Source organism: Rhododendron vialii, chromosome 3a, assembly GCF_030253575.1.
Source record: "Rhododendron vialii isolate Sample 1 chromosome 3a, ASM3025357v1".
NCBI classification, from domain to species: domain Eukaryota; kingdom Viridiplantae; phylum Streptophyta; class Magnoliopsida; order Ericales; family Ericaceae; genus Rhododendron; species Rhododendron vialii.
In genome coordinates, this window is record NC_080559.1 from 35,303,096 (window position 1) to 35,330,226 (window position 27,131).

At 37.4% G+C, this 27,131-nt stretch overlaps 2 protein-coding genes across 10 annotated transcripts; both read left to right on the plus strand.

The window, feature by feature from the left end:
* The first annotated feature begins 520 nt into the window (after positions 1 to 520).
* LOC131320875 (uncharacterized) lies at positions 521 to 7,042 on the plus strand. Of its 4 annotated transcripts, none has more exons than XM_058351764.1 (10): positions 521 to 698; positions 777 to 898; positions 1,575 to 1,675; positions 2,089 to 2,284; positions 2,547 to 2,639; positions 3,504 to 3,563; positions 3,679 to 3,753; positions 4,911 to 4,991; positions 5,121 to 5,487; positions 5,568 to 6,068. In XM_058351764.1, exons 1-9 carry the CDS (start codon positions 611 to 613, stop codon positions 5,469 to 5,471), a joined length of 1,167 nt encoding a protein of 388 aa, XP_058207747.1. In that variant the 5' UTR covers positions 521 to 610; the 3' UTR covers positions 5,472 to 5,487; positions 5,568 to 6,068. The 4 variants fall into 4 exon arrangements, with proteins under 4 accessions (XP_058207747.1, XP_058207752.1, XP_058207750.1 ...); XM_058351769.1 differs by lacking the exon at positions 5,568 to 6,068 and adding an exon at positions 6,126 to 7,042 and having other exon boundaries at positions 541 to 698; XM_058351767.1 differs by lacking the exon at positions 5,568 to 6,068 and adding an exon at positions 6,193 to 7,042 and having other exon boundaries at positions 541 to 698.
* A 1,419-nt stretch (positions 7,043 to 8,461) lies between these two features.
* Positions 8,462 to 26,979, plus strand: LOC131320873 (diacylglycerol kinase 7-like). Of its 6 annotated transcripts, none has more exons than XM_058351761.1 (12): positions 8,462 to 8,885; positions 9,883 to 10,005; positions 10,140 to 10,277; positions 10,370 to 10,455; positions 11,266 to 11,353; positions 11,699 to 11,774; positions 21,043 to 21,125; positions 22,115 to 22,185; positions 24,806 to 24,883; positions 25,120 to 25,201; positions 25,551 to 25,667; positions 26,462 to 26,965. In XM_058351761.1, exons 1-12 carry the CDS (start codon positions 8,550 to 8,552, stop codon positions 26,618 to 26,620), a joined length of 1,437 nt encoding a protein of 478 aa, XP_058207744.1. In that variant the 5' UTR covers positions 8,462 to 8,549; the 3' UTR covers positions 26,621 to 26,965. The 6 variants fall into 6 exon arrangements, 4 of the variants coding, with proteins under 4 accessions (XP_058207744.1, XP_058207743.1, XP_058207746.1 ...); XM_058351760.1 differs by having other exon boundaries at positions 25,114 to 25,201; positions 26,462 to 26,957; XR_009198388.1 differs by lacking the exon at positions 25,551 to 25,667 and having other exon boundaries at positions 24,806 to 24,893; positions 25,114 to 25,201; positions 26,462 to 26,600.
* The last annotated feature ends 152 nt before the right edge of the window (positions 26,980 to 27,131 follow it).

The window sequence follows — 27,131 nt, forward strand, 5'->3', positions numbered from 1 at the left end:
TACTAATTATTTTGATGGATGAAATTTATGAATACACGTAACTTTTCGAGTTTATGGATGGTTAACTTTAAAATGCATATATATTTTTTGATAGTATTAAGTTATTAACTACGTTGATGAATATTGATTAACTTATAAAGATGTATACCTGCAGGGTGCATGCCATTAGTATTTTCTTTTTTTTTTTGGTATTAAGTATATTGATAGTTCTAGGTGGCACCGCCCAACAATGTAAATCCTAGCGCCGAAGAGAGACTTATAAACTTGAAATATGAGGAATGTAAAAATTCTTTGTGTATGTGAGTGCTGTAGAAAAAATTCTTTTGTACAATTGAGGCATATATGTTGAAGTTCAAAAAAGAAATAAAAATTGAGGCATGTTTGTTATTGATAAGATGGCCCAATCCAGTTCAAAAAGAAGATGGCCCAACCCGGCCTGTTGTTCTTGATAAGCTGGCCCAGCCCGGCCTGATACCGTTGAATTTTAGTGGGCCTCGGCAAAGCACAGGACTTGTAAAAGAGCATTGAAGCACTAATCATCATTTTTCACGATTTAAACAGAGATTAAACCCTTAAAATAACGAACTAGGGAAGGCCGTTGATTCAGTTGATGGCCGCCTCGGACGGGAAACCGGAATGGCTCTCTCTCTCCATTGCGCTAGCCTTTGCTACCATCTCTGCATCGGCAGCCGTCTCCGGTACCTGTCTCTCTCACTCTTGCAATTTTCTCTCTCTAAAGCGCACTGATAATAACTTCGGTTTCCTTTCGTTGTTAGTTTATTTCTGGAGAGGAAAACCCAGGAGTGAGAACGAGAAGGTTAAAGAGCTTGAGATATCTCTCAAGTCATCCTTAGAGAACTGCGCCGCCGAGAGGCAAGGCCGAATTAGGGCTCAACAGGTACTTTACTGTATGAACTTTTCATTGATTGTATATGTAAATTGAGTTTGTTAGGATCCGAATAAGTGAAATAGAATAAGTGGTTCATATGGTTGATTAAGAGGTCTTGTTTGATAGAACCCAGTTTTAGAACTACTTAAGTTGTCCAAATATGGTGTTCAACATTTTGGTTTGTCTGTTTCGTGTGCCGTATGCAATTGAATTCTGGATAATAGCTGGCATGGTCAACTATGGTTTAGTTTTAGAGGTGTGCAACAAAGGTACCTTAGAAAGAACGCATGTGGTGGTCATGAACTTCATTTTCCGTATCACAATTTCTGTCAGTATCGTTCGTGTTTATTATTATCGTATTGCTCATTGTCAGAGGAGTTCTAGGGTTGCCATTTTATCAATTGCATTGGTGTTTGCCAGGATACCATTGGAAACAAAATGAAATAAAACACAGGTAGATTTTACTATTGTTTTCTTAGTTTTTAACATGTTCATAAACCTTCAAATTGGATTTCTGTTGCTTTTCTAGCATATTCTTGTGGACAAAAGCTTTGAATGAAGGTTACATTATTATATGAGCATGCAGCTTTATAAACTTGCAAAAATGCATTTGTGGATTTGAAAATTGCATTGGGTGTTCTACCGACGGAAGATGTTTAACGTAGTTTTCTTCATCATGTCGCAGGCTTTGAGGAAAGCACTAGCCCAACCTAAGTTAGAGAATTTGGAGGCGACTTCTTATCCAATGGTACCTATTGCCATCATCCGGTCATGCTTCTCAACCAGGTAATTTGTGGTGTATGTTGATATTAATTGTGGATCGAACATGTTGGATGATACGGCTTTAATAAAAAAGGAAGGATTCAGATAATAAAAAAAGGAAGGATTGAGTTATGGCACATAGGTTTGGGGTTTGGGGTTTTAGCTTATGAAGAAGCATTGAATGCCTGCTAGTAGTAATCTGACTTATGTACCCGGCTAACATCCTATTGATTCCTACCAATGGATTTGTGCTGGGCCTGCTGGCTGCCCATGCCTTTTCATTCTCTTGCAGTAACACCCTTACCCATACTCTCATTCACTAAAGATCGGACCTCTGCAATTGCATAAGCTGTCCTTTCATATGCATGCGAATGTATTTAATATGCAAACAAGTCTTCAGTGACGTGCCTTGAAGCAATTTAAAATGACGTGTGTAGGAATGGGACACCTAGGCAACCTTTACTTGTACCACTTGCTAGAGCGCAGCTGCTGTTTGATCCAGCTCGAGTTCCTCCAGCGTCCCTTGAGGGTTTGGAAGAATATTCTCATTGCTGGATTATATATGTGTTTCATTTGAATACGAATCTTGAAAAGCTTTGGAAGCATCCATCTAATTCAAAGTTTAAGGCAAAGGTACGTCACCATGTTCTTCTGCTATAATCTCGGAAATCGAGGGTCAGCTGACTAGGGGTTAGTCTTGATTCATGCAAAGATGCTCCTCTGAAGTTGAAGTAAGGGATTATCCACCTCACTGCCTCAAAGAGCAGTGCCTCTCTTGTTTTGCACGTGTACAGAGAGACTCCAAACAACGCTTTCTGTATATTTTTTAATTTGGTTTGTTCTGAATATAGTTCTCTCTATATAGATTTTTATGAGATGGTTGGTGGATGGATAGGTTAGAGTACCAAAGTTGAAGGGTGAAAAGATGGGACTTTTTGCTACAAGATCACCACATCGTCCATGCCCCATTGGGCTAACAGTGGCCAAGGTAACATTCAATCTTGTATGGTCATGATTCATGAACACACCCTTTCTGGTCAAAGAAAGTATGCCTGTGTTTGTTGCATTTGATTATTATAGTTGTATTTTGAAAAGGAACAGGACTATGAAGTCTGGTTTTTTGTTTCTTGACATTTTGGCGATAGGAAAGCCTGTGATTTTCATACTCCGTATTATATATTCCCACCAGAAATGCTCCTAGTGGATCTTTTCAGAAACTTGTTCCCACTGTCCTCCAGATACTTGGAGCATTCTCATGCCATAGCTTGAATCGTACCTGCGTTACCGCTACATATATCATGAATTTGATCATTCAATGAATGATTGGTTACACACCACATATGCAGGCGGTATTAGAGCAACTCTAAACCACTCTTCAAAATTATTATTTTTATCTATATGAAGAGCCATGTGAGATTTTATACCTGGCTCCAAGTTCCAACCCACTCTTCATTCAACTCTATCAAATTTGAAGACTTCATCTCACTCTGCAAACTTGATGATTGAGAATGACTGTTCAAACTAAATAGATTAAATAAGTAAAATTTGAAGAGCGGGTTGGATTGCTAAATATGAAAACTACAAAAATGAATCTTCAAAATGCCATATAGGTCAACAAAGGGCACATTTGATGCAAAATTTTAAAGAGTGGGTTGGAGATGCTCTAAGGTTCTTTCTATTTCGTGGTGTATTTAGATTTTAAATTTGAGTAACTACCGGGGGTGACGGGGTACCATATTTCTGCATTACGAAAGTTCAAGGTCTCACTGCCAGTTTAAGTGGCAGGTTACAAAATGCATTTCTCAACCTCTTTGATGTCTAATGGGATGTTTACACTCTTTTTCAAACTTAGATTGAGGAAGTACAAGGACGTATGGTTCTAGTTTCTGGCGTGGATCTGGTTGATGGAACTGTAAGTTTTCTAGTGCTCTATTTATTGTTCGACTAAGTGAAAACTCTTTGATTTGTGATTGGCACTTTCATCTTACAAGTGAATGTGACCTCATGATTTCAGTTTTATTCAACAGCCTGTCCTGGATATCAAACCTTATCTACCATACAGTGACAGCATCAATGGAGCAACAGTTCCCACCTGGGTAAAGGTACTTTATCCATTGTATACCATTTATTTGAATGTGGTTTGTTGTTATCTTCCATTTGCAACAATGGTAAGTGGGTGAACAGACTATCTCCATCATTCGGTAGCTACTCAAAATCTTAAGTATCTTGTTTGAGGACATTTTTTTTGGTACACATGCCATTCAAAATCTTGTAATATTTGTCTTTCAATGTGGCTAATTAGCACTATTTACGAGAAGGCCATCACGTAGTGCTGGTTCATTGATGCTAGATGGCTCAAGGGGTAGACCTAGGCATTGTTTGCAGCAAGTGGCTGCTCTCATACTTAACTGGTATTCTCACAATTGAAAGGTTTGTCTTTACTGGTGTACCAGGCAGGCCCTTTGTGTTACTCCAGTTATTGTATTCTGGAGTGAATTTTGCTAAGTTGTCATGATTACTGTTACTAGATCCTGGATTTATGCAGACTACTAGATGGACGTCTTGGTGAGTTAATGATGGGTGTCTAAACTCTTGCAGTCAATTCATAACATACAGGGATACTCGTGGATTTTTTTGTTTCACATGATTTTTATCCAACATGGGTCTTGATGGGCGTGGCTAGAAATAATAATAAAAAACCAGTTAAGATACAATTCATGATTAACAGGACCTCGGGATAGCAAAAAATTGATGGGACCTTACCAACTTAATTTCATATCGTGGGACTTGGTGCCAATTATACATGATTGTGCTGGTGCATAGTGGGTGTGTGTGCCAATATGTTGAGTTTTCCATAATTGTTGAGAATTCAGGTGCCTTTGCATATGCACTTTTCCTTGGGATTGGAAAACTATTAATAACCGTTTCCTTGAACATATGTAAACAGAATTATGAAGTGTTGATACATTCGTTGCTTTGACAGAAAGTGAAGACCATGCTTAGACAAGTAGCACCATTTCAATATGGACTACACATTATGTTATTGTTGCTGTGCTCATATCATTTTTCATGGTATTTGACGTGATATTCTTTTAGCCTGTGTTTGGATCATGCATTTGTGAGGAATTTCTGGTGGTGAAGGAAACGTAAAGGAAAAGATAAGAAGATAATGTACTGAAGAATAATCCGTGATCCAAATGCAGCCTTAGTGTAACATTATGGGCTTCTTCGGAATATAAACTTATGCTATGTTGGACAGGAGGACAATCCGTTAGCTGTTGTTTCGGTTAACTTCTCTGAGGGCTTCTCCGCTGATCTAGCTGACTGTTGGACGAAACTGGTGAGTATTAATCAGTATCTAAATGAAATATAAAGTGGAGATGTCTTTTGCGTTTCATAATCAACATCTGGACTGTGATTGTTCTGTCTTGCATATAATTTGGCTGACCTCCCCTTTTGTGGGTATCAGGAAAAGAAGTCCCTCTATGCATCCCCCAATGAATTTCAGAGCTTGATCAAGCAAGTGCTTTCATGGGATATACGATCTCTATCTCAACGAAGTCGGCCTCATAATCGTTTAGTACAGATAGAAAATGGTGATAGAGTTGATGATGATACTGAAGATTTGGTTGACTACTTAGATGAATCAGCTTCCAGAGGTGAAGGGATTTCTCTTTCATCTGGTGACGTAATTTATCACCTAATACTGGAAGGCCTGAATGTGTCCTACAGAATCAATTTTGATGGCAATGTTCTTGTTGAGCAAGTCATACTCTCTACTCATATCCCAGACAGTAGTACAAACACTGCAAGTATATGACAGGAGAACTAAACAGGTATGTTTACTTTGTTTAGGACCCATTGGGTTGCTTTAGCGCTCGGACTTATTCTTTTATTTGGCAACAACTTGTTTCAGATTCCATTCTTTGGTTCATCTGTCTCTACATCCATGCATGTGTTTGTGTATCACTGGATCAAGATCATCAACAAAGTACTCCCTTACAAAGTACTCCCTTATAATTAGAACCTTTAGTCACTGGATCTGGTTCTGACATTTGCTATCTATACAAAGGCTCGTTTGGAAATCAATGATTTGTGCTGGTATTCACTTGAAGAGTTCAATTTCGCATGGGAGGGAAAGGTGTTCAAGTGAAGGAGTTCAATTTAGCCTTTCTTTCCTTTCTCTTGGTAAATCCCCTACAGGACCTTAATGGTGAATAGTTGACAGTTTTGCTGGCTCAATGCTAAATTTTTCTTACAGATGAAAAATTGCCCTCCATTGCATCTGATTGTAGAGAAGTATGGGACAAATGTTATTCCCATCAAATGCTAAGTTTTGCTGGAAGTATTGATAAACTGTATGTTTCACTTGAAGATTATTCAAGATGTATAAAAATCTGAAACGGATTACCATCTAGTTTTTGGTTTTGGTCATCAATTACTGCCATTTTAAATCATGCTCCCCCGAATCCAGAAACCACTATTGCTAAGGCAGGGTTAGCATCATCTGATTACCTTCAAACTGTCTTCAACGATCCTAGGCCAGAGCCCAGTTCTCGAAGTGGAGGACTCTGTGGTCGGCTCCCCCTCGCAGTGTGGCTAAATTCTTTTGTGCTGGAGCTTTTTCTACCTCACGCAGCTATGCTGCCTTTGTCGTCATCTCTAGAGTTAGTGGTGGTTCAGGTCCTCTTCTAGATTACGGCAGAGTTAGGGCACCCTCTGCCATTATGGTGGAAGCTTGGGCTGTATGGATCGCATGTGGCATGGCTATGGATCAGATTGGAAGAGGTAATCTTTGAATCTGATAACCTCCAACTTATTAACAGGGTTTGTAATGGGGCTTCCTCTTGCCCCTGGGAGATCAGATCATTAGTGGAGTATGTGCTTCTATGGGCTTCTTCGCGGCCATGGTCATGCAAAGGTGTGGACGAAAGAATAGCGGAGCGGTGCAGTGTTGTACACTTGCGTTATTTTTTGTAGATTGCGTACGCTTTACTTGAAGATTCTTCAAATGCAAGAATCTGGAAGAGATGTTGCAGTCTAGTTTTGGTTTTGGCATCAAGTACTGCCACTCTACATGAAGATTTAGTTGCTGAATTTCGAACTTGCAAATTTCTTGGTAATTCTTAACTCTGCCTGGGATGAGAAGTGTTTTTTTTTTAATAGTGGGATTGATAAATGAGTGTGAAGTGTCAATTTTTCGCCCGTCAAAATCATATTTATTTATAGTAGTATATATTGGTTTCCAAGTCCTGAATGAGAATGGACACACACATTATTAGTTGGAAGACCCGAAAGATCTAAACAAACGAGAGTATAATCATGTGCTTGGTTAGGGTTACTTGAACCATTGTCCAATTAGAAAAATTTATACAACAAATTAAAATGCAGATAGCAAGAAATAATAAGATAATAAGACTATTTTATTTGTGTTTGGGCTTGTCCCAATTGTGTGTTTCCTTATAGCATCTCCATTGTAATAAGCAAATAGGTGTGGATAAGCAAACTTAACAATAATGCTCAAAAAACACCTCACATTGTAATAACCAAGGTTACAAGTCTTTTAGCAAATAATCAAATTTCACTCATCGCATAACCAAACTTAACAACTTTTACCAATAACCAAAACTCAATAACCAAATCCAATAACCAAACTCAAAACTCAATAACACCCCCACATTGGAATCATTTCATCGAGACGAATAATTTGGTGTGGTTGGGTACGTGATTGGAACTCTTTTGCGATTGGACATAGGTACATTGTGTATTGTGGGGTTTTTTTTGGTTAGGGATGTAAAAATAACCAATGTGAAGGCAGAGGTTGTTAAGTTTGATTATGAACTAAATGTATAATCAAATGCTGACGTGGCACATTTTGGTTATTGATTTTGATTATTCCCATTGCGGATGCTCTTAATTAGTTGGCATCTTATCAATTAAGGATTTGGGTCTCAGATTCGACACTATGTTCTCTTTTTGTTTCTGTTAATCTTTGTAACATTTTCAAAAGTTAACAAAATTTCTTTTTCGCCGTTCAAAAAAAAAAGGAATATTTTATTTGATAATTTGCAATCTAGTCCAATGAAATGAATGCATATAGTAAGATAAAGAAATAGTTGCCGAGCAAAAAAAAAAAGGATAAGAAATAGTTAGAGAAAAATTAAATTTATTTTCAGAGGTTGGACGAGATAACTAAAAGGGAAATGATTTTTACACTTCAACTTTTTAATATTCACATACTTTTTTTTAGTGTTGAAAATATACGTATTTTTTTTTGCTAAAAGACAAAAAAAGATTATGGATATAAAAATAGGGAGTGTGAAAATTATTTTCCTAATTAAAAATATTTATTATGGCCTGAACACTTGCTATCACCGATTGGTACGTATGTCGTTGATATGTCAGATGTCGTCCAATTTTTAAAGTTTTATCTTGGGTTTTTTCAATGAATAAAATAAAAAAGAAGTTTGCTTCTCTTTTTTTTTACAACGTTTTTATCTTGGAAATTTTTTTTTTTGATTTCGGGAAATAGTGGGAAAAAGAATAAATATGTTTCCAATGTGTTTGTTTATGCTCTGTTTGTTTGATGTTTGTTGATGTACTTGTCAATCTTATTTTATTAAGAAAAAAGTAGTAGGAGTAGTAAGAAAAAGAAAAAAAAGAAAAGAAGAAGAAATGTTTACTGAACAAAATTAACAATAAATAACTTCCTCTTTCAGCATAACCCAGATTATGGAATCCAAACCATTCCTAGAAACGGACTCTCTCTCTCTCTCTCTCTCTCTCTCTCTCTCTCTCTCTCTTCCATACAGTCATAATACAGGCATTGAAGCCTCAATCTAATGAAGACCAGGTAAATGCGCCAATGCACGCATACTCGTGAGACGGGGTTGGAGCTATGGAGTCGCCGGGGCCGGATACGAATCGGTACACAGCGGCTCGGTCGTCAGTGATCGACTCGTTCAAGGGGTGCTCGATAATGTCTGGGCCCCGGATTCCAAAGGAGGAACTCAGGCGGAAGATTACAATGCCCCTGTACCTCCGCCTCGCCATCCGCGACGCAATCCTCTCCAACAACGTCGCTTTTGGGAACCACCACCACCCCCTCCACGCCTCCGGAGAGGCCGTTCATTCGCCAGAGTCACCTCTCGTCGTGTTCATCAATTCCAGGAGCGGCGGCCGGCACGGCCCCGAGCTTAAAGAGAGGCTTCAGGATTTGATGGGCGAACAACAGGTGCCTCACTCTCTCTCTCTCTCTCTCTCTCTCCCTCTCTCCCTCACAACAATCACAACATTGCATGCAACATTGTTCACATAGTGTGTCAACGTGGCATTATTTCGTTGGGAATTGAAAATTATCTAATGACCAATAAAACAGTGTTACGTCATTGTTGAATTGAATGCCGAATTTGGCACCAAGAATGGCATTGCCAAAATTTAGCATTGAGTTTGGCAAAGGGCGGGGAGGGTTTTACCGATGTCAAATTTTGCTCTCGCATGGTGATTTGGCACACAAGGTGGACTTTTCTCTTTAGCCATGTTCTCCTAAATTATTGTATTGATTCTTTTTTCGTACTTTGTTAGATTCATGTTAAACATTTTGGGTTGGCCATTTGTCTCGAAGAGGAAAGTTTAAAAAGCAAAAAAAAAAAACTTACGACCAAAAGCTGAAAAAAGTTCAATGAAACGAGGTTAAAACAAGTGGGTTTTTTTTTTGGTTAATGGTGTCATAACATTTATTGAATTCGATTCAACTTTTTAAAATTTTATGATTCCTCTTGTTGGACTAAATGATTGTTGCTAATTTTTTTTACCAAAAGCTAAACAATATATTACTAAAGGTAAATAGGTAAATAATACTGTAAAAAATACCAGAAGGTCCAGAAAAATACTTTAGGAAGAACACAGCCTGCAGCATGTAGCTGCACCTCAGTCCTTGTAACATCAGCTAAATACTGTTTAGGCGGAAAATTTGAAAGAAGGGTGGGAAGAACTGTTTCTTAGTTCTCCCCTCGAAATGGTTTTCACAGTTTTTCTTTCCATCGTAAAACACCTAACTCTAACTCAACTTAACATAAATCTACCTTTTTAATGAAACACATGTATTCCCAAAGCCCCATACCCCCATCGATTAGGGATTACATGGATACTGATATTGTTGGTATATGGTAGTTTGTTTCAATGAAACTGTAACCGTAATTCTAACATTTTCCTTTTTGGTTTGTTCATAGGTTTTTGACCTTCAATTTGTGAAGCCTCATGAATTTGTTAAGTATGGATTAGGTTGCCTGGAGAACTTAGCTGATCTTGGGGACACATGTGCCAGGGATGCTCGTGAGAAGCTGAAAGTTGTGGTATGCTCTGTTTATTGTTTACTTAACAGCTAATTGAGCTATACTGCCGTACCATTTTCGTTCTGTTTCTCCATAGGTTGGAAACAATCACTTTGAAGACATATAAGCTGTGGGTTTCTGCTTTTGTTTGGCAGGTTGCAGGAGGGGATGGCACGGTTGGTTGGGTCCTAGGAAGCCTTGGAGAGCTTCACAAAGAAGGGCGGGAACCAGTTCCTGCAACAGCAATCATTCCTCTTGGTACAGGAAACGACTTATCTAGGAGTTTTGGTTGGGTAAACCTTTTGTTTGCAGTAACTTGTCAGCTTTTTTACTACTGTCATGTGTTGTTGAGTACTACCTGAGGCTTTTCTATCTTGTTTTGCAGGGTGGCTCCTTTCCTTTCAATTGGAAATCAGCAATCAAAAGTAGTCTTGACAGGGCTACTAGAGGTCCAATTTGCCGTCTAGATAGGTAAGCATTCTATTCCTTGATACTGTTCATTTATGTTGTAAAATATTTGCTTTATTTTCTTATATACCTTAATGTGGTGTTGTACTGTTGTATTGATTTTCTCCTGTTATTTGCTTTATTCTCTCTTTTGGAAAGTTTCCAAATACTGCTTCCAAGGTTGTTTGTCAAAGCTGTTGGTTACCAGAGGAAAATTTCCACCTTGTTCTTGTGCGGATGTCTTAGATGTTTTATTTATTTTCATATTCGATCAGTAAAAGTCTACTTGAATGAATTCACTTCCATTAGTTGGAGTAGAAAATCCTAATGGTCCAACACCAGTTGAATCTAGCTCAAATGACAGAAGTGGGAAGGAACCAATTGATACCAAGCTTTCGAAGTTATGTGCAAATACCCCACAATGCAGGTGGGAAACAAAGCCAGACCTTGTAAGAAAATTTAGTGGCTTACATCAAGGATAATGTGGTCTTAATCTGTTAGAAAAAACTTTGTAGAGCTAAATTTGGTACCAAAAAATCCTACTTAATAACTCTTCTAATAATTATGGACAAATAGATTTCTACCTAATGCTTCTGGTTTCACATTCAGTTTCAATACTTACAAGATAGAACGGCGTTTTGTTCAACTTTTGATGGTACACTAAAGTCTCTTATTTAGTCATTTGCAAATACTGGTCTGGCTCTCTCATGGAAGCATCTTGATATATGTGCTTAGAATGTAAACATATAGGTTCATGCCGATAATCTTTAGTTTTTTTTGTAACATTTTCATATTGGTAGCAGTTCTATGAAATATGACTTTGTGTTCTGCCAGCTGGATTGTTTCAATATTATTGCCAAATGGGGAAGTTGTGGATCCACCCCATTCTTTGAAGCCCGTGGAAGAGTGTTTCCTTGATCAGGTAGAAATTTTAGCTATTCCTAAGGAATCTTGTTTATCAGATGGGTGCTTTTCCCGTATTACTTCTATTTGGTTTTATCATCCTGAAATTGAGTATCGTAGATATGTAGTTCTCTTGTTCTTTTCATATTGCTGTTGATTTTTTTTTTTCAGTTGGGTGCGTGGGGAATATTGGATTAGAATATGCATGCCTTCCATCTTTTGATTGGAATCATTGTCAGCATAGAGATATTGTTTGACACAACAATAACTAGTTTCTAATGTTTACATACATGTACAAATAGACATGTACAGGAATACACTTTTTGTGTGTGTGTGTAACTTTTAACCTTGATCTCTTATGCAGGGATTCGAAATTGATGGGGAGTTGCCTGAGAAAATGACTTGCTATGAAGGAGTGTTTTACAATTATTTCAGCATAGGTAGGCTGTCTTGGCCTTAACTGTTACCCAAATTATGCAACCTAGAGGGGGGGTGAATAGGATTGCTAGTAATAATTACCAATAAAAATTTATCTCTAACAATATATGCAAACAATAAGTATGCAATCAAAATAGAGAGATAGAGAGATAGAACCCGTTTATAGTGGTTCGGTCCGGATTTGTCCACGGTCCGGCCCTACTCCACTTCTCCTCAAGCAATTACTTGAAGGTTAGACTAATCTTTAAAAGATTACAACTTGTAAGTCTTGCGGGTGCTTACAAGAACCGAATGCCTCTAGCTTTCCCGAGGAGCTAGCACAACCGCAAGAATTTTCTCCGAAAACTTCTCAAAAACAATAACACCCAAATTCCAACCCGAATTTGGTCTTCTAAGCTTTCAAGTGTTTGACTCAAACACTCACTTAGGAAATACAAGTATGTGAAGAAGGTATGAAAATTATCGCTCACGACTTGTACAAATTTTCTCTCAAGAATAATATGAAAGTGGAAGAACAATGAGAATTTTTGGCTTTGATCTTTTGAGAATTTGCTCTTGCAAAAATATGGAATGTTGTAGCTTGTGTGTGTGCTCATTAATGAGTTCTTGATGCCTTATATAGCCATCCATATGCTTCCTAGCCGTTGGAACTAGCCGTTGGAAACTAGCCGTTGGAAACTAGCCGTTTGAAACTAGCCGTTGGAAACTAGCCGTTTGAAACTAGCCGTTGGAAACTAGCCGTTTGATAGAGTGGTCATCCGGGTGGTCGTCCGGTTGTCACAGCTTTCTGTTCAGACAGCCGGCTTGTCAGCCGGTTCGTCAACCTGTGGCTCACAATTTCATCTAAATAAACCGTTAAAGCATGTATTGAGCTCAATAAAGTCTTTGTAAATATAAATCATGAATCCAAGAGACTTTATGCTATATTTCAAGGTCACGAAAATATTTAATTCGGGAATCGACTTTTCGATAATTTTGTATTTGCCGAATAAAAATATCATTGAATTAATCATCAAAATAATTAATAGAGATGCATATAAATTTTCACAAATTATAATGCATACATTTTTCAACAATCTCCCCCTTTTTGATGATGACACAAAATGATAGTTTTTATTCAAGTAGGAGTTATGCCAATCTCCCCCTTAATACATGCACCAAAGCAGTTATCTATGATCAACGAGTAATAGCAATAATCATCAGATCATAGCAAGCAATTTTTTAAATTTGCCCAAAATGGCAAGATAGATCAATTAAAACTTGGCTTTTTCTCCCCCTGTGACATCATAAAAAAACTAAAAAGAGAAAAACAATAGGGCCATGGTTCCAGCACCATGCCGCTCTTGCCCTGTAGCACTCTATCTTCGTTCATTGAGAGCTTGGCGTCCTTGATTTTCGTATTCTCGAATAATGGCTGCTACAACGGCAGCTATAATGCCAATCCAATACCACAGAGTATCCACATTTACATTCCATCCGAACCATGGTGGTATTCTCATGGTAAGTAACGCACACAGCAGAATGAAGATAAAGAGTTGCATCCAAATGGTTTGGATAAACAACCTGAACTCTGCTCGTTCGGCATCTCTTTCGTAAAACTCAAACGGTAACCCTTGCGGTATGTTTGCCATTGCTTGATGAGAGATTTAGGCCGAGAGAGAAGGAAAGATAGATAGATGAAGAGATAGAGATTGTGTTGTTGAATTTATAGAGTATGAGATTGCCGAATTGTTTGAAATGCTGCGCCGAATTGTTTGAAATGGTGCGCCGAATTGTTTGAAATGGTGCGCCGAATTGATTGAATTGCTGCGCCGAAAGAGAGATAATAGGGGATGCGGCACCGAATAGAGATAGGATAGGGGATGCGGCGCCGAATAGGATAAGAATAGGGGAAGAAAATTGTGTTCGGGTGTTTATTGTTGTGTCCCCTTAATACATGCTCCCCCTAAAAGAGAGCTTTTTAAAGAATGCGAGGGGTATTACCGAGAATGATTATCCCTGCAAGCTTAGAGACAAGAAATTCATATCGGCGAAGTATATAAGAGACAATTTAAGCACTAAGCCATGAAGTTCATACAAACTAAGTGTAACAGACTTAATAAATCAGAGTTAGCAACGCAAAAGCTTGAATAAGTCTCAACCTCACGGTTGTCCGGTTGGACATCCGCTTGGACATCCGACTGACTGTCACGACCCTGACCCGCCCCTTGAGGTCTTAATCATGACAAATGCCAGTGATTTCTAGCAGAGGGCTCCCAAAAGACAGATTTCCAAAACCCACGAAATTATCAGCATATAACAGATTTGTTCAAGACTCAAAATAAATGATCAAACTTGATTCTTATACATCTAACCAACACTTAAACATGTAAAGAAGGTAGGAGATCCCTACCTCGAGGGTTAGAAGCAAGCCCGAACATGGAGGAAACCTCAAAGTGCTTCGATCATGATTCTTCTTCGATCAATAGGAAGATCTCGTTGCGTAGAACAACTTTAGTACTTGGGATTTTTCCGAAATCTCATTCTAAGGCGATGAAATCTAAGAGAGAAGTTTGGAGGAGAGGTGAGAAAGAGAGAGAGTCGGTCGAGGGAGTAGAGAGAGAGAAACGTGTGTGTGTCTGCCCGGAAAAGAAAAGAAATATATGTGGGGGAGAATTATCCCCTACACACACCTTCACTTATACACCCATGCATATTACACTTGCATCCCGAACTTCTAAATTCTAGCACATTCGACATCCGAACTCATTCTCCATTTTATATCACAACTCATGCCTTAATAAAACATAAAGAATTATGGAAATAAAATACGGGTCTCTACACTGACAAATGCAGGTTAAGTCCAGAAAACGTTTAAGAGGAGTAGCATTAAAGACCATAAAACTGTTTTTCTGCATACCAAACACAGGAAAATGAATCATATGATAAAATGTTTGGAGGGTGATTTCTTTATCAAGATCATTTGTACTCTCCATCAAGTATGATATTTACGAATTCAATCAACTCAACATTGAATCCAAAAAAAAACTTTTGACATCAAGAACACAACTTTTTCATAAATGATTAGACATGCCGAGTTCTCGTCGAATGAAACAAAATTGTTCTTCACCAAGGGGTTTTGTGAAAATGTCCGCCAATTGCTTGTCGGTACTAATAAAGTTAAGTTCAATATCCCCTTTTTGAACATGATCCCTTATAAAATGATGTCTAATCTCAATATGTTTTGTTCGAGAATGTTGAATTGGATTCTTGGTTAAGCTAATTGCACTAGTATTATCACATTTAATAGGAATATGATCATATTGCAAATTGAAATCCTCCATTTGTTGTTTGATCCACAATATTTGGGCACAACAACTTCCGGCCGCTACATATTCCGCCTCGGCGGTAGATAGAGCTACGGAATTTTGTTTCTTGCTATGCCAAGACACTAGAGAGTGCCCTAGAAATTGGCAAGTCCCACTTGTACTTTTACGATCAACTTTGAAACCTCCAAAATCCGCATCCCAATAACCAATTAAATCAAATGCAACTCCACGTGGATAAAACAATCCTAAGTCATGAGAACCGGCAACATATTTAAAAATACGTTTAATAGCTTTTAAATGCGATTCTTTAGGACATGATTGAAATCTAGCACACATGCAAACACTAAACATTATATCCGGTCTACTTGCCGTGAGATAAAGTAATGAGCCGATCATACCTCGATACATCTTTTCATTGACGGCCTTACCATTCTCATCTTTGTCTAGCTTAGTTGATGTGCTCATTGGTGTGCTCGTTGGCTTTGATCCTTCCATGCCAAACTTCTTAATAAGTTCTTTCGCATACTTGGCTTGGTTGATTAGGATCCCCTCATTAGTTTGCTTGATTTGAAGTCCGAGGAAGAAGTTAAGCTCCCCCATCATACTCATTTCAAATTCACCTTGCATACACTTAGCAAACTCTTTGCACATATTATCATTAGTGGCACCAAAGACAATATCATCAACATATATTTGAATAATGAGCATATCTTTACCTTTGGCTTTAATGAAAAGAGTAGTATCAATTTTTCCACGAGTAAAGCCATTGTCAAGCAAGAATGAACTAAGTCTATCATACCATGCACGTGGTGCTTGCTTCAAACCATATAAAGCTTTTGAGAGTTTAAAAACATGATCGGGGTATACATGATCTTCAAAGCCAGGAGGTTGTTTGACATAAACTTCTTCATTTATGAACCCATTCAAAAATGCACTTTTCACATCCATTTGATAAAGCTTGAAATTTTTGAAAGATGCAAAGGCAAGTAATATGCGAATAGCCTCTAATCTAGCTACCGGTGCAAAAGTTTCTTCAAAATCAATACCTTCTTCTTGATTATAACCTTGAGCAACAAGTCTAGCTTTATTCCTAACAATATTTCCGGATTCATCTAGCTTGTTACGAAAAACCCATTTAGTACCTATAATAGTGTGATCAAGAGGCTTAGGTACTAATGCCCAAACTTTATTCCTTTCAAATTGATTTAACTCATCTTGCATGGCCAAAATCCAATTTTCATCATCTTGAGCTTCCGGAAAGTTTTTAGGCTCAATTTGAGAAACAAAAGCTTGATTTTCACAAAAATTTCTATGAGACGAGCGAGTGGTTACCCCTTTCGAAACTTCTCCAAGAATCAAGTCCTTTGGATGGTTTTGCACGAATCTCCAATCCTTGGAAAGATCTTGGTTGTCTCCCATGGCATCTTGAGGTTGATTAATAACTTCATCTTCTTTGATTTGAGAGCTTTCTACTTGAGTATCACCATCAACTTTTTCTTGAATTTTCAAGTCATGAATCTCATGTGTAATTTCTAAGTCATCATTATCAACAACATCCTTAGTAGCACAAGGATTAGATTCATCAAAGGAAACGTGAATAGATTCTTCAACAAGATTAGTGCGCTTATTATAAATTCTATATGCTTTGCTAGTAAGAGAGTAACCGATAAAGATGCCTTCATCCGATTTTGAATCAAATTTACCCAAGTTATCTTTTCCATTGTTTAATACATAACATTTACAACCGAAGGCATGAAAGTAATTAATGTTGGGTATTCTACCATTCCAAAGCTCATAAGGAGTTTTCTTGAGGATAGGCCTAATTAAAACTCGATTCAAAATATAGCATGAGGTATTAACGGCTTCTGCCCAAAAATATTTTGGCAAAGAGTTTTCACAAAGCATAGTGCGGGCCATTTCTTCCAAAGTACGATTCTTTCTCTCAACTACTCCATTTTGTTGAGGAGTACGAGGTACAGAAAAGTTATGACCAATACCATGTTCATCACAAAACTTTTCATATAAAGAATTGTCAAGTTCTTTTCCATGATCCGTACGAATGTTAGAAATAACAAAGCCTTTTTCATTTTGAACTCTTCTACAAAGTTTAGTGAAATTAGGATAAGCCTCATTCTTATGAGCTAGGAACATCACCCATGTATATCTAGAGAAATCATCAACAACAACAAGACAATAATAGTTTCCACAAAGACTTGGAGAGCGAGTTGGTCCAAACAAATCCATATGAAGTAATTGCAAAGGTCTAGTAGTTGAAACAACATTTTTGGACTTAAAAGAAACCTTGGTTTGTTTTCCTTGTTGGCAAGGACCACAAAGTCTATCTTTTTCAAATTTGATTTTAGGAAGACCTTTTACCAAATTTTTTCTAGAGAGTTTTGAAATAGCATCCATACTTGCATGTCCTAGGCGCCTATGCCAAAGCCAACTATTTTCACTCAAAGCGGAAAAACATTTTATATCACAATTACTTAAATCATTGAGATTAAAAACATATACATTTTCAAATCTTTGTCCAACGAAGAGTGTCTTGTTGCTTTTGACATTTTCAATGATACATTTGGATTTTTCAAAGATAACACGATTTCCTCTATCACATAATTGACTTATGCTAAGAAGATTGTGTTTTAAACCACTAACAAGTAAAACATCTTCAATAATAGGAGAATTACCTATATCACCGATTCCTATGATTTTGCCTTTGTTGTTGTCTCCAAATGTGACATGTCCACCATCTTTAGGCGAAAGAGAATTGAAAGCCCTCTTGTCACCGGTCATGTGTCTTGAACATCCACTATCAAGGTACCAACTTCCTTCCTTGAGAGAACTTTTGAAGCATACCTACAATAGCACATCAATTCTTGACTTTTGGTACCCAAATCATCTTGGGTCCTTGAAGGTTAGCATTGATACGGTTCTTAGGAACCCAAACCTTTTTTGCATTAGAAGATGAGTATCCTTTCATAGGACATGTAGGAGAAATATGACCAATTTTACCACAATAATGACATGTCAATTTAGAATGGCTAGAAGGAGGAACATCTTTTTCAAAAAGATTTTTGTGTTGAGTGGGATTATAACCAATTCCGGCCTTGTGAAAAGAAACCATTTGTTTTCCAAGAAGAATGTCTAAACTTTCTTTTCCATTAGTGAGTTTTGAAAGAGAATTAGTTAAATCATCAATTTGTTTTTCTAAAGATTCGTTTTTGGAAGTATCCTTCAAATACTCTTTTTCTTTTTCCAAAGAGGTTCTTAAACTTTCATTTTCTTCCTCCAAAATATCTTTCTCTTCAATTAAATCATCTATTTCTAGTGAAAGATCTTTAGCAACCTTTTTAAGAAATTTGTTTTTAGAAACAACCTTTTCAAATTCTACTTTCAACTCTTTATAGGCAATAAATAATTCATCAAAGGAATAGGATGAGTCGAGATCTACCTCGTTTTCTTCGATGGCCATGAAACACAAGTTAGCGACCTCTTGTTGCTCATCGTCCTCATCGGAGCTACTATCGTCACTATTGTCCCATGCGGCCATCATAGCTCTCTTTTTGTCCTTCTTTGAATATTTTTTTGCATATGGACATTCACTTTTGATGTGGCCGGGCTTCTTGCACTCGTAGCAAATGATTGGATCATTTTTACTATTTTCTTCTTTGCCTCCATCTTTTCTTGAAAATCCTCTGCCTTTGTGAGATGCTCTATTTTTGAGGAGTTTCTTGAACGTTTTTGTGATGAGCGCCATTTCATCATCCTCACTTTCGTTGCTTGAATCCTCCTTGCTTTTTGATTTGCTTGTTGTACTTTTGAAGGCAAGATCCTTAACTTTCTTCTCTTTTTCACCCTTGAGGTTGTGATGCATTTCTTCCGTCATGAGAGATCCCATGAGCTTGTCCATCGTGTATGTTGAGAAATCTTTGGATTGTAGGATGATGGAGGTGGTAGTGTCCCAATTGGTTGGCATGGAACGGAGCACCTTCCTTGTCATTTCGGATTGACTGTAAATCTTTCCAAGAGCTTTTAAACCGTTAGTAATACTAGCAAATCTAGCAAACATTTGAGATATAGATTCATCCGGTTTCATTTTGAAGAGCTCATAGCTATGCACAAGAATATCAATTTTGGACTCCTTAACTTGACTATCTCCTTCATGTGACATTTCTAACTTATCCCATATTTCTTTAGCCGATTCACATGCGGAAACACAATCATATTCATTGGGAGTAATAGCACAAAAAAGAAGGTTCATAGCTCTATAGTTCTTTTCTATTGAAGCCTTTTCCAAATGACTCCACTCATAATCTGGTTTAGGCATAGTCTCTTCTCCAACTTTCTTAGTAGGAATAATGGGACCATTTTTGATAATTTTCCATAGATCATAATCCGTGGATTGAATAAAGATCATCATTCTATTTTTCCAATGAGAGTAATTTTCTCCGGTGAACAAGGGAGGTCTATTGGACGATTGACCTTCGATACAAGAAACATTACTAGTGGTTGCCATGGATCTTAACTCTTAGATGGTTAAATCTACAAACAAGAGCCGAGACTCTGATACCAATTGTTACCCAAATTATGCAACCTAGAGGGGGGGTGAATAGGATTGCTAGTAATAATTACCAATAAAAATTTATCTCTAACAATATATGCAAACAATAAGTATGCAATCAAAATAGAGAGATAGAGAGATAGAACCCGTTTATAGTGGTTCGGTCCGGATTTGTCCACGGTCCGGCCCTACTCCACTTCTCCTCAAGCAATTACTTGAAGGTTAGACTAATCTTTAAAAGATTACAACTTGTAAGTCTTGCGGGTGCTTACAAGAACCGAATGCCTCTAGCTTTCCCGAGGAGCTAGCACAACCGCAAGAATTTTCTCCGAAAACTTCTCAAAAACAATAACACCCAAATTCCAACCCGAATTTGGTCTTCTAAGCTTTCAAGTGTTTGACTCAAACACTCACTTAGGAAATACAAGTATGTGAAGAAGGTATGAAAATTATCGCTCACGACTTGTACAAATTTTCTCTCAAGAATAATATGAAAGTGGAAGAACAATGAGAATTTTTGGCTTTGATCTTTTGAGAATTTGCTCTTGCAAAAATATGGAATGTTGTAGCTTGTGTGTGTGCTCATTAATGAGTTCTTGATGCCTTATATAGCCATCCATATGCTTCCTAGCCGTTGGAACTAGCCGTTGGAAACTAGCCGTTGGAAACTAGCCGTTGGAAACTAGCCGTTTGAAACTAGCCGTTGGAAACTAGCCGTTTGAAACTAGCCGTTGGAAACTAGCCGTTTGATAGAGTGGTCATCCGGGTGGTCGTCCGGTTGTCACAGCTTTCTGTTCAGACAGCCGGCTTGTCAGCCGGTTCGTCAACCTGTGGCTCACAATTTCATCTAAATAAACCGTTAAAGCATGTATTGAGCTCAATAAAGTCTTTGTAAATATAAATCATGAATCCAAGAGACTTTATGCTATATTTCAAGGTCACGAAAATATTTAATTCGGGAATCGACTTTTCGATAATTTTGTATTTGCCGAATAAAAATATCATTGAATTAATCATCAAAATAATTAATAGAGATGCATATAAATTTTCACAAATTATAATGCATACATTTTTCAACATTAACAAATTACATGATTCTGTATTTCACCATTTACTTATTTGCAACATAAAAATATTTGTTGTACCAAACTCGAGACCTTGAGCTTAATGTGTAATCACATTTTTGTTTTGAACCTTTAAAAGTGGAATCTTGACTCTCAATTCATATGGAGTAGACCAAATTTGACTTTTAAAGCTAAAACTAGTTATTACAAGAATTCTTTGTTGAACGTGTTAATGTAAGAAAGTTGAAACCTTTTTATGCAACATCTTCTTGCTTGCAATTTGTTGTCCCTGGTTTTTTTATTGTACTGTACTGTCTTTTGTGTTTGGATGCAGGAATGGATGCACAAGTTGCCTACAGCTTTCACAATTTACGCAATGAGAAGCCTTACCTTGCACAAGGTCCTATTGCAAACAAGGTCCGGTCATTGTACTCTATCTTTGGTTAGTTACTTATGCCTCCAAAGTGTATCGTAGTCCCTATTTCCTTGCATATGTTATGGATGAACTTACTAGGACCATTAAAAGCGAGTAACCTTTGGAGTATGTTATTTCCAAATGATATGGTTTTAGACTTTTAGTTCACGAAAGCATTATGGTTCCTATGGAACATTTTAGAGGATAAAGGGATACAAAAGTAATCAGTGAGGTTCCTCATGGTTGGTTGATGTTGTTTTCTTGTCAAGGATTTCAATATTCACAAAAATTTTGCGAAGTTTCTTTTGATTCGTTCTCTTTGTGTTGTTGAGGATATAAATTATTAAGTTAGCCCTCTCTCTAATTGCTTAGCTTATAGGAAAGTCAGTTATTAACCATAACATGGTTTCAGAACATGTAATAGATCTATGTTTTCAGACCTCACTATGTAACTGATATTTTTAAAATACACATGTGTTTGAACTGCTTATGGAGGAGATATGGCCACAAGCCTAGGGGGGCGCATGCTTGATGATATACTTGTAAAGTTACCCCTCTCTATAATAGCCTAAGTTTTGAGATAAGTTCATCGTTAATCACCCTCCATTTGTATCTCCGTAATTGCTTTGCTTTGTTCACTCTGATGTTTTGGTTATATCTCTATTTTTCCGGGCTTCCTGAACTTTTACTGCTCTACGTTTGTCAGATCTCTCTCTAATACCTTTAAGCTTTTAGATAAGTTCATTCTTAACAATACTCCATTTGTATTAAAGCAATTGCTTTGCTTTTTTCTCTTTGATATCTGCAATTCTTAGTATATTGTACTTTTTCTGGATGTGCTGAGTTTTTATTGTTCTACATTTGTTAGTTATGAAAGCAGTTTGGCTAATATTTCTCTTACAACTGACCTATATGTGCCATAAAATGTATTAAAGAATAGTAAGTGCGGCATACATATCCAAGCTTGGAAGTGATCCTTATATTTTCACAGTTGATCTACTCTGGCTATGGTTGTACACAAGGATGGTTCTTCACACCATGCATGAGTGATCCAAGTTTAAGGTCAGACGTTTGTCAATGTTGTTGAACTTAGTTGTATAACTTTCTATGTTATTTGGATTCGTAGATGTCAGCTGTTGTATGATGATTGTTGATGTACTAAGGATTCTCTCAAGCATTACACTTGAAAAACAAGTGTGCGCTAAGATGAAGCATTTCCATCAAACTGTATTATTTTATTTTTAAATCTGTTCTCTGTTCATGAAACAATACATGAACCGTTAATTGAAATTATGAACACACACCAAGAATAGAGACATGCTAATGTCCGAAACAAAGTCAAGCATCCATCATTTTTTTTTGAATTCCAAGAACTTGGAATTAAAATTGACAAAAGGCAAAATCTCAATTGACGAAAGTTGTGCTACATGCCCCCTTAGTACCACGAAGCGGGGGTGGGAGCGGGGGAGCTGAGGCACCTAGAATTCCTAAGGTTGGGAGCGCCTAAGGAGCGTATTACATTACCTTTAAAGGAAAAGTGATACTTATTGAGAATTTTCCAAAATCTTAAAGTGTAATTAGTGGAAGTCAGATATTTTAAATTTGCAAAACTTCTGAATTGATATGATTCTCATATTCTTATTTCCACAATGACATAACTTCCTTAAAAGTAAGAGAATAAATGCCTTATCAGCCTGATAATTCCTATGTTAGTAAGGAGCGAGCTCCCGTCTTGGGAGAGCCAATTCAAGCTCCCATCTAGGGAACGCACCCATTTTAGAAGGATCCTGCTACTAAGCGCGCCCCCCTCAATTTCTCTATCTGACTAGTATTACGTTTAGTCTCTTACATGTATTTTCGAGATTAATGTTCAAATAATCAACATGCTTGCACGTTGGGCTTGCACGCCGTCTTGTTGAGAGAAAGCAGTTTACTTATGTTCTATCCAACAGATTTTGTTGTCCTTTCTGCTCTTGTATAGTGCTAAGAGAGGTGCCTAGCTGCTTATGTATATGAAGAGCTTTACTGATGCAAACCTCTTTTTCTTAGAATCATGGTTCTTTGAATCCACTTTTATTTCTGCACCAAGTTATTGAAAGAGCACTCCGCTGTTATATCTCTTTGCATAGGTATTAACCTCAACTACAAGGCTATGCCTCAATTGGTGTAAACTGCTTGCTTCAGTCTTTTGCTACTAAAATCTTTGATTTGGACAATGTTATCTAGCCAGATTGTCATTAGACACATAGGTAAGACTGTAAGGATTGTAAAGTTTCCACTTCTGAGTAAAGCATTTGGACTCTTGTTCCAAGGATATTTTCCATCTCAACTATGGATGTTGGACTCAGCAGAATAAAATCTATACCCACAGTGTGTCAAGATACAATGTGAGGCAAGAGAAGAAATTGCACTATTGCATCAACCCTCAATGCCAGGCCTTGCCCTAGGCATAGGCAAACTAGGCCACCTAGGGCCCCAAAATTTTGGGCCCAAAATAGGACCCCCACTTTTTTCCCTATCGGCGGAAGTCAGTATTGTAGAATAGTGAGATTAACACCTTGGAGGAGGAGTTGAACTCCCAACCTCTTTACTCCTAGCACTTAAGTGCACCCACTGATGCCGTTTGGCCAACGCCTCTTGGCAATAGGACCCCGACTTGGTATACATAATGTATACTAAACACTGCGAACTTTTTATGTAGGTGAAGTCCTGGCGCAGCAGTAGAGGCGTTTCATTCCTCGGATTGTGTTTTGAGTTTGAATCTTGTTATTAACTTTTTGTAGTAGCATAAAAATAGAACTTCCGGTAGCACACAAGTTTCGAACTCGGTACCTCAAAAAACTTACAGTTGCTCTTTGCTTCCATACCTAGCAACAAGCTTCATAAATTCCTAGAAAAAAAATTATGTACTCAAACTTAAAGCTTTAAGTTTGTTTTTCCTAATATTGCAGGTTTATATTTCCTTTTATTCACTTGAACTCAATTTAGAAGGATATTATTGTTTTCATCTTATTCTAATTATCTTAAGAAACAAGCATTCAATTGTTATCTCTTTACGGTTATTTACGATAACATGTAGGGGCCCCTTTACAACCCCGATAATGTATAGGGCCGGCCCTGCTCAAGCTCAGGAAGAAAGTTGGTTTACCAAAAATAAATAAAGAGCAAAACCCTAATTGATCATAACAATATAACAGGAGTCATTAATACCAGAGATAACAAACCGACAAATACATCTTCGACAGCATGTCAACTTTTCGAAGCACTTAATAATGTGCGTACTTGGGTTTGACAAATAATGCGTTATGTTATGATTGTTTGCTCTTATTCTTTTGGGTGCGGACAACCTTACTTAAACATGGATATCTTTTATCCATGATTGTGTAAATCCAGAAAATCACTTATAGTGATGTGAGTGCCATGTCCAACCTCCATGTGTATCCTAAGTCACATGTCCGTGTCCACGGAATTTTGGTTCTTTTACTCTGGCATGATGAAACTATTACGGACATACATAGCTGATAATAATATGTACGTGCTCCGCTTTTCCATGTGTATGCTAAGTCACATTTCATTTTTCTGCGTAAACGAAAGTTTCCACTTTTCAGATTACTGTCTTAATTCAGGCCCTTTACCTCGTTATTATTGCTCACATGCATTCTTGAAAACTTCATGATCGCAGGGGGCTCAATAACATCGCAAGGATGTACATTAAGAAGGTAAACAGCTCAGAATGGGAACAAATTTCAATTCCATCAAGGTTGACTTCAGTAGGTCTCATTATCTGTTGGTTAATAATAAGTATATAGATTACCCCTGTTCATAATTCTGGTTCATAACTGAGTTTTCATTTTACATGTGTATTACCTTGACCTTTCACTAAAATTTCGCGTTTAGCTGATTACGAATTCATTTACTTTTTCCTGTTTTATAGTTTTCTATAAAACAAATTGCTCTCCATTTTGCCTTCATTATTTCTTTTTTCTCCAGTGTCAGGTCACTAGTTGCTTTAAATCTCAATAACTATGCAAGTGGAAGAAATCCATGGGGTAATCTGAAGCCTGATTATATGGAGAAGGTATATCCTGGCCACCTAAAATGCCATAGTTATCAGAATAATTTTGATGCATCATGGTTTTCCTGGTTGGCCTAATCAAAACCATGAAAAATTGCTTACAGCAGCTATGCAAATATACATGAGTAAAACAGGTTTAATCTCAAGCTAAAAGTCATGGTGTTATGTTTTTTAATATTGATGATAATATATGGTACGATTTGTTACTGCCTGCTTAGGTATCAAATTCATGCCATTATGTTGTTTCTTAAAAAAAAATGTCACGTTCTTATGTTGTTTTTTAACTTTTAAAGAAGCCATGTTGAATCTCAAGCTAAAAGTGTTATCCCTGATATTGTTTTGTATATTCTAGAGAGGCTTTGTTGAGGCTCATGTTGATGATGGCCTTCTAGAAATATTTGGCCTTAAACAAGGATGGCATGCTTCCTTCGTTATGACTGAACTTATTTCTGCCAAACACATTGCTCAGGTACGGCACGTTGAAATTGTCTTACATTCCCGAAGAATTGAGCATTCATCCACATGTCAGATTATCATATTCGTGGTTTTTCATTGAACTATAATAGTTGATTGCCAATTCTTATATTAGTGGAATTGTGAAAAGGAAGAGAGTTGGATATAAGGTTGCAAAGTCTGATAACAGCATTATCTTCTTTCTTCTGCATCCTCAGTTCTGAATTATGACTAAACAAGCAAGTATGCTCTTATTAAAGAACAGTAGATCGTGTTATCAACTGGACCTCACTACGAGCTATGGGCCAAAGTATTAGATGAGCATGATCTTTAACACAAGAGAATCCACAATCAACATGTTATAGCTTGTTGGCTATCTTTTCCGTTAGTTTAAAAGATGGATGTATAGAACTTTATGACAATCAGGGGAAAAAGATAATCAAAGAACTGAAATTTCGATGACAACTTTCCGGAATTATACATCTCAATGCTACTCTAATAAGCACTCCACACTTGACCTAGGAACTTTATGCCTCTGACTTTTGCCATCTATGGAGGATTTGAATGAAATGGTAACTAATTTGAAAATCAAACTCCCTTACCAAAGTTGCACAATATTCTTATACGGGTTGCAGAGCACGAATCCATATTTTCACTACTACCTGTAAAAGGCTTACATTTCTCTTTGTATTTTTGTCTCTGTGAATTGTGTTTCGCTGCTTGTTCTAATATGCATGTGGTGTAGTTTTTGCTTCTACCGAGGGTAAACTAGTAGTTGAATCTCAACAAACTCTACGGGGGCATTTACAGGCTGCAGTGATACGTTTCGAGTTTAGAGGTGGAGAATGGCAAGAAGCTTATATGCAAATGGATGGGGAGCCGTGGAAACAGCCAATGGACAAGGATTACTCCACATTTGTTGAAATTAAGAGAGTGCCATTTCAATCGGTTATGATCCATGGAGAGTGATTGCATCAACTTTCTCCCAATCTGATCGAGTTTTCTAACATCCAAGTAAATCAATTGATCTTTCGTCGGCTTCTAACTTATAGTTGTGTGATTCTAGCTATGAGAACCAGTGATTCTTACTCAATCCTTTGTGAATAAATTGGTTTAGACTGACAAGTGCTGCATGTACTAGGTACCTATGATTATCTAACATGGTAAATCACACCAAATTTGGCCTCTTTCAATTGTTAAAGGGCCCTTTGATCTTGTGGAGAAAGTGTTTTTGAGCAACTGTTTTATCAAGGCCCATTCTTGGAAAGAGGAGATGCTGTGCTCATCTCACCGTCCGTTTAGACAATCAATGGGTCCTGATTTAAAAAAAAAAATCTTTCATGGAAAAGTTTTTTTAAAATCCAGATCGTCCAACATGCTTTTGAACAATGAGATCGAGGTGTTGCTACACGCTGCTAAGATTTGCTCACTGCGCTTCCCTCTTGTAGATGTCTTTGATTGCTTGTTCTTCTTGATCATA